The sequence below is a fragment of the Myzus persicae genome, unplaced genomic scaffold (assembly GCF_001856785.1).
Source record: "Myzus persicae strain clone G006 unplaced genomic scaffold, MPER_G0061.0, whole genome shotgun sequence".
NCBI classification, from domain to species: domain Eukaryota; kingdom Metazoa; phylum Arthropoda; class Insecta; order Hemiptera; family Aphididae; genus Myzus; species Myzus persicae.
In genome coordinates, this window is record NW_019104224.1 from 41960 (window position 1) to 50190 (window position 8231).

The following is an 8231-nucleotide window of genomic DNA, read 5'->3' on the forward strand; positions in this document are numbered from 1 at the left end:
CGGGGAAACGGGCCGTGGACGGGCGGTAAAAATATTCTTCTCGACGATTCTCTCACGGGTATCCGTCCGAGTTTTTCTTTGAATCGTTGTAGTGGGAATGTGTGGCCGGGCCGGAAATGAATAGAATCACATTTTGTTTTCGCATTTTGCTATAAATATTACTTATTAGTTCAGTTACTACACTACAGTTCAGTTACCAAGTGCAGTACTTCAGTATTACTATCAGTTGTCAATTTTTCACTATATAGTCATAAACTTTAAAATGAACGCTGAAAAATTAATTGAATGTGTGCGAGCACACTCTGGGCTCTACGATCTTAGTGTTAAAATATACCGATAGCACTTGGAAAGATCGTACTTGGAAAATTATAGGCGAAGAATTAAACCAACCAGGTATATTTAAAAAAATTATATAAACAGTTATAATGCATACATAATATACTATACCTATGTCCTATATAGTAATAATTAAGTACCTATTTATTTCATATAACTTAATACCAATACTGTGCTTAAATAACGTATATTATTACAAAATGACATTTTTAAATTTTAAAACAAATTATTAAATTGTTTTCCTTATTTTATTATTAATAACAAACTGTAGTTTTTTTAAGTCTATAGATTTTTAATATATAATAGAATAATATACTTAGGAGGTGTCTGCTTAGTTAGTTACCTATATTAAATGTATACATAATAATAATAATAACTACACGTCTTTATTTATATTTAAGAAAAAAATTTAAATTAAATGTATTCATTTTGCCACGAAACTGTGGCACTAGGTGAATTGAAAAAATCTGTAAAAAGCTCCCACACATGAAATGCTTCTTGACTCGCATTTCCGCCTTGAAATTGTATAGTATTTAGCGTAGTTTCATTTAACGGTGTACCTTCAATAACGTTCCGACTATACAAAGATTTACCACCGTATATTTTTATAAAGTTATGTAAGACACATGATGCTAGAGCTAGCACAATAAGATCGTATCCCCTCCCATGACAAAATCCTAAATACGCCACTGCTTTGAGCCCCGTGTAAGTGTGCACTAAGAAAGCATATTACAAAATTCGCATTTTAAAGTGGCGCATAGGTATTTTGAGATTCAAGATGGCCGATGAACATTTTGAAGTTTTTAACACCCGCATTACACCCGAATATTAAATAACGAATTGAACAAAATTGAGTCATATAGAGTTGGTATTTTAAACGGTCAATGGAGTTCACGGGATCGACCATTAATATATATTATATATATGTTTAATTCTTAACTATTATAATTTTATTATTATGTTATTAAAAACTATATTTTGTGATTTTCAATGGGCATTAAGTATTATTAATTGTTATATTTAATGAATAAGAGATTTTAGTATTGAAATAAATAGTCAAATCAAAAAAAAAATTTGTCCTTAATTATTATTATTATGTTATTAACAACCATATTTGGTCAGGCACGATGAATATAATAATAATATAGACGACCAGACCGGGTCGTAGTCGGAGCGAGTTACACGGGCAACCAATAAATAATAAATCATGACAAGGTGAACATTTTTCCATGCTCATGTGAATGTATACGAAAACGTAGGAAATCAACAGTGTGAATGAACGATTCCCGAGGAGCACCGGTTCAGTCGTGGTCGAAGCACCGGTACCAGAGCATGAGGTCCTGGTACCTGACTCGCGGTTGCAACGATATGGTTGAGAGGATCGCGAGTGTTGTTACAATGAGGCGGCCATAGGAGTGCACGAATCCGACCGGCGACCGGTATGATTTAAAGATCAACCGATCCGCGCAGAGCACCGGCTTAGTGGTCGAAACATCACAACCAGAGCATGACGTCCTGGTACCTGCTCGCGGTTGCAACGGTAGGGTTGAGGAGATCGCGAGTGTTGTTACAATGAGGTGGCCATAGGAGTGCACGAATCCGACCGGCGACCGGTATGATTTAAAGATCAACCGATCCGCGCAGAGCACCGGCTTAGTGGTCGAAACATCTCAACCAGTGCATGCAGTCCTGGTACTTGATCCGCGGTTTAAATCAGAAGGGTTGAACGGACATCGAGTTAAAAAGGACTATTATGACATTTTTAATTGTACTAAAAATTTAGTAATTTATAATTTTTACTTTAGATGGAAAAAGATCATTTTGGTGACAGAATTATGCGGTCTACGAAAAGTAGGCAGCGATCGTCACGCGCTACGGGCCGTAAAACGGGCATGGGTCTCCAAACGATTTCCTCCCGCCTAATATAATTTCAAATCGTGTAATGTACTACTGTTTACTAAATAATTATAATAGATTCTGAGCGGGGCAATGAAAGTATCGATTTTACAATGATGTGTTTTTTTATTTTTTTATTTTCTGCGTCTGTATACACGATAAGTAGTCGAAGTAGCTTCGATTTTAAAACTTCAGTATCCACACGAAATTATTGTTCACAATGCTGAACCGAATCACGAATATTGCCACGTTTGTGATGGCAGATCTACGTGTCAACAAGCACAAAATGACGAAAATGTTACAGACCAGAATGCGACGAAATACCACCTGAAAACCATTTGTACTACGATAAAATAATGATACTCCCGAACGGAAAACCCTGGATTTTTCCGAAAAACGGCCGATAGACTCGTGACGGTCGCGGCCTACTTTTCATAGACCGGCAGACCGCACTATACCGTGCGTTGACTGTAGTTGTGCACCAAGTTACCGGTTTCGTGGTCGAAACATCGGCACTACGCCACCAGACTACCAGAGCATACAATCCTGGTACTCGAGGAACAAGAATCAGTGGTGGCACGCAAACTCTCGAGTGGGGCTTCTCCACCCGAGAAAACTAAACGAATAAAATAAAATACGGCGCTTTCGGTAGAATATCTCAGTGTTGGTGTATCTCAGACTCTCAGAGTACATAATATGTCTCCCCGGGCCTTTTTTTTATGTGTGCTGAGCATAGACCTATAAGCTAGTTTAAACTAGATAAAAACTAGTTTATAGGTCTATGGTGCTGAGCCATAATTTTAGGGCAACGACTTCTACGCAACGGTTTTTTATTATTCAACTATTCTTATTATATTTATGGCACTATAGACTATAATAGAGCAACATTTTCCGACTAAACCATTATTGTTCCCATTTTATTTGTATTATAAAATGCAAAAAATATGTACCCAAATGTGTAATCCCGCATGTTTTCCAAAATTGCAGGTAATTTTTATGTACCCTATAATTAGTAAATGGGTACATTGTACAATGTAATTAGGTATTATGGTATGGTAAAATTATGGTATTATGTTGGTTTTTAATTTAAAATATACTATGTATAATGGCTCATGCAGTTTTTGAATACTGAGTATGTAATGTAGAACACAAATAGCCAATACGTAACAATTTTGATTAAGACTTGTCAAGTATAATGTAATATAATGTTATTTTTTCACTTCTCCCAAAAGTGTACCAAGGTAATGACGTAATATATAATAATTTAAGGTAGATAGTCTATAAATTGTTATATTTGGTATAGGCATTTTTGTCGTATATCATGGTTATGTAAAGCGTTATCGGCAACAGGTTATAAGTTGACGCTTATGGGAAAAAATAAAAACATTGAAACGTATAATACGTTATTAACTTGTGGAATTTATTTTTACTTTTTGATATAAAATGACTTATGATAATTATTCATACATAGGACAAACGAGAGGAATCACATCACATTTAGGTAAACATTTGAACAGCACTCCAGCGAGGTCATACAATAACCCATAATCGTTTATACTGCAGGTACATAGGTCATAGGTCAATAGGTGTATACCTTAAAAATAATACCTATGTCACATCAATTTATAAGCAGTCAACAGAAAACTATATTTTATTAAAGATTTGAACACAAACCATAGTTACCTACAGTGCGGCGGTGCTCGGTCACATAAATATGTATACTTAAAAGGTATTATCATTTCATCTTCTTTTTGAGCTTTGATACTTTTGAAGTGGGGCGCTTAGAGCCGCCGACGATTTTCTTCAGCAAGTACGCCAAACACTTGTAATTGAGATACGAAACTACAGCCAACGTGGCCATTGCGGCGGCGATCACGTCCAACATGTAGTATTGAAACCAGTAGAGTTGGTTGGCTGCGGTACGCAAGTGCGGCGCTCCTCCGTGTCGGACGACGAACTCGATCCAAAATACGGCCTTGTCCATCACAGACGTCGGGTTGTCCCGCATTATAGCCGACGCCTTCGCGGCGGCCTCACCGAACCTTTCACCGAATCAATAATAATATAATATTAGACATACGTATTATTTTACTATACCTATGTACGAAATGTTTATTATAACTAATTAACATGTTTATTATGATATGGGTCACGGTTGTTGTTTGCGGGCGTACGGAAATATAGGTATTGATTTTATTTATTGGCATTTAAAATAATAATATAATAATACGTCAATTAAATTGTATTGAATTACATTTTTTTTCCTTTATTGTTTTTTTTTAAAATAAAAACAATGAAAAAAATACATTTACTGAATACATTTTTGTTAAAAAAAATGATATTATTAATTTGAAAAATGTAGCTATAAAATTCATAAATACGAGATAAATGTAATGATTTATTTTGGTAAGATTCCTTCCCGAACGTTTAAATTGATTTATATCTTTTAATTAAATATAATTGAATTTACTGAATGCGAGCAAAATGAAATCTATATTATTAATATTATCATACTTATTTACTATATTTTTATAATTATTGTATGATAAAAAGAATCTATGGAAAAGTTTTGTTGATTTTACATGGTTTTTAGTTTGGTATAGCCATCTACCACTAGATACACCACTCATTAGGACTATTGTACTGTTTATTTGTTCTATGGTGGATATAATAGGGTTGCCGGGCAAACCTGATTTTTGGTTTTTTTTATCATAACTCACTATAACGTGTTTCAGACAACTTCGGGCACAATATTTTATAACAGTATACCTAAACCTGTTCTTTAGCGTTCTGTGGAACACTAGCAAGTGGTTGTTACGGATACCAGAGATGATGAAACAAGAACAAAACCACACACAGTAATGGTTGTGAAATTATAGACTACAAATTTCAAAACAATGATGTATTATTTTATATCAACTCTTAGATATTTTGATTCTATACACTGTATAGTATAAAATATACGGAAACAATTTGCTCAGTATTTCTATCACGGTGAGGTTAACTGTCTTAGGCTTGAGTCTATCTCGAGAGATTTACCCTATTATGACTCATCTATGTGTCTAATAACCAACTACTGACTAATTTTGAGGTTATATGACGAAATACGCAGGTATTTTTAATTTATTCGTTGCAATTTGTGATTTTGTTTACCCCCTATTAGTACGAATAAACATTGTTGAGATTAAAAACTGCCGATCACCCATACAAAAGAGTTTTTTTTAAACAAAAAAAAACACAGCAAATCATGAGTCATGACCATTCATTTGTCAGATATCTAAAAAAATAAGAGAGGGTACCTACAGTGAGGTTGGTATTGAGCGGTTTGTCGCTGGTGAGTCCAATAACGGGTATATGTGTACCAAATATAAATAATACTAATAAGCAATACAAGTGCTCCTCACCTAAGGTCTCGCAAGAGCTGTTGGAGTTTAGATCCGAAAGTCTCGGCCGTCAGTTCAAAGTAGGACACGTACAAGGCGAATCCTCTGCTCTCGGCTTCGATCGAATTGTGAGTCTGATCGCCGAATACCGGTATAGATAACATCGGCACGCCGTGGTAAATGGCCTCGATCAGGCTAAGTATGCCCCCGTGGGTGATGAACAGCCGGCAGTTTGGATGACCTGGAAGGTATTTTGGTATATTATTGTTATTGTATATTGTGTATTTTATTCTACAATATTTTATGTATCAATGGGTGTATGTAATTTACACCAAAATAAATATAATATAATGTAGGTATAATTTGCACAATCACAACTATAGGTATTAAAAAATATGCATACGACTATACGAGTAATGTAATTTCCACCAGAATTCAAATTGATTATTCTGTCGATACTGTTAGCTTAAATATAGTAGAGTACGTATAGAGTATGTATAGAGATATCGATATGATAAGATAGTATAGCACAGAATATTCCCAAATTAATCTAATTTTGTGTTGCTACAATATTATGTTTACTATTTACTATTTATTTTATTTTATCTAAATCATCCACATTCATATTAAATAATAATATATCATTATTGTATCCTATCTTGAATTTAAACTAATACAATAAAGAACATAATCGAATAACAAATATTATTGTCAACCGTGTATAACATTGTGATTTAATGTAAAGCTCAATAATATGTTTGATGTTAGCCAAATTATACATATTGGTACCTATATCATACAAACAATCCTCAAGTCCCCTATCCTAATTTATGTTCTGGAGAGTCCCACCAATCGACATTATTGTATGTTAGACTAGAGCTGTAGATTTATGTTTTGCACAAGGTATTTGTATGCATACCCAATATATCGTTTTGCGGAAACCATTTCTTGACCATGACGTTTTTTGGCAGGTTGGGAAGCTGATCATCTTCCCATTTCCATAGAACCGTTTGTTTCAGCTTGGCCAATTCGGACAACAGGAAAGACACTACTTCTCGAGGCATTTTTGATGACTTAACCACCGAACCCAAACTGAAGTAGATCACTCCGTGTTCAGCTGAGTCCAAAATTGTTTTTAGGTCCTGGAAAATAATTATAAAATGTTTGCGACATTTTTGTAATAAGAAATGAGTGTATAGAGCGTGGCCTATAATATATTATGTATATTATTGGTCCAGTACTACCTAGTCATCGAGTGCATGAAATATTAAAAGTTTATTTTTCACAACGAATCCAATGAAACACGGAGGAATAATACATTTATATATGAAGCTATATAATGGTGTTCGTGTTTCATATTAAATAATTTAAAACTAAAAAAATACATTCGTCCTGCAGACATTAAAAAAACTTAGTCAACGGACGTTGAACTTTCAATTAAAAATTGGCCGTATCGATAGGACGTTTCCGAACTACACATGGGTATACTGTCGAAATCCCACTTTTGCACTACAAAAATAATAGGTGAAATCGATGAAACCCCGAACTTAATATTAGTATGCGGCACGGGGAATTAATTTTTTAACAGCATTTTGCCACTCGAATACTAATAAAGCTATAACTGAAGCACCCCTATCTGATATAAGTTGGTTGAATATCGTATGGACACGTACCATGGGCAGCGGCCCGGCCGGTTTCATGTGCATACCGGCCACCTGTACGTAGCTGGGCACGTAAGGGGCTGGCGGTCCGATTAGCGGGTGGCTGTTTACCAACGTAAGCGACACATTCCGGAGCATCGTCTCAAGGTCAGGCCGGCCCTCGTGGCCTGGGTACGCAAAGTGCTCGTCCATGATGGCCCGCTGCTGGGGCATATACAGCAGCCGGTTAACCCACGTGTTGAACAAGGCGGCCACGCCGTTCTGGGCGCGCTGAACGAACGTCATGGGTGCCACGAAACCGGCCGCGAAGTCGGCCATGTACGAGGGCCCGTAAGGGTTGCCCTGCCACTGCGACACCCTGGGGTTGACGGCGAACGGCAGCAGTTGCACCACCGGCACCCCGTACTTATGGCCGAGCGTCACGAAACACTCGTGGAAGAAGTTCTCGACCACCACCACATCGAACGCTGACCGGTCGCCGAGCACAAAGTCCCTGACCGCCTTCTTGTCTACCGCGGTCTTGGTCATCATCGGGCCCAGCCACAGAGTGAATATGTACAGCGGCAGTCTGTTCATCAGCGAGTTCCTGTCGAGGAAGTCCACGGCTGAAACGGAACGAAAAAAAGGCCCACGGGCCACGGCCGTTATAATTTATACAACGATAGACATTTTCGTCACATTGATGAATTGTCAATTTTGATACATTATTTTTACATCAATGGAAAATTTTTTTTATTATTTCAACAGTTAATTAAACAAGTATTAAGTTCTTAAGTTAATTAGAAAATTCCCTATGTTGAAAAAGTTATAAAAAAAGTTAACTTTTTAACTGGTTAGTGACACCTTTGAATTAAATTTATTGTGATTATTTGACGGTAATTATTTAAGTCTTTACAATTAACTATTCGTTTTGAATAAGAAAATCGATTTTGTACCAAACTGGATTTGGGGGGGG

At 36.2% G+C, this 8231-nt stretch overlaps 1 protein-coding gene across 7 annotated transcripts in view; it reads right to left on the reverse strand.

The window, feature by feature from the left end:
• Positions 1–3626: 3626 nt before the first annotated feature.
• The window catches only part of LOC111040201 (UDP-glucuronosyltransferase 2C1-like), a 9944-nt gene continuing 5339 nt past the window's right edge, over positions 3627–8231 (reverse strand). The window contains exons 3-7 of one of the 7 annotated variants that reach the window (XR_002605182.1): positions 7289–7881; positions 6535–6757; positions 5637–5856; positions 3916–4274; positions 3627–3826 (exon numbers count right to left, since the gene is read on the reverse strand). Coding sequence is in view for 3 of the 7 variants with exons in the window: in XM_022324007.1 (XP_022179699.1) it covers positions 3968–4274; positions 5637–5856; positions 6535–6757; positions 7289–7881 (1343 nt within the window). In the remaining 4 variants the exon portion in view is untranslated. Of the gene's footprint in view, positions 4275–5636; positions 5857–6534; positions 6758–7288; positions 7882–8231 lie in introns of all 7 variants that reach the window. The other 6 variants (XR_002605183.1, XR_002605184.1, XR_002605185.1 and 3 more) reach the window with 6 other exon arrangements.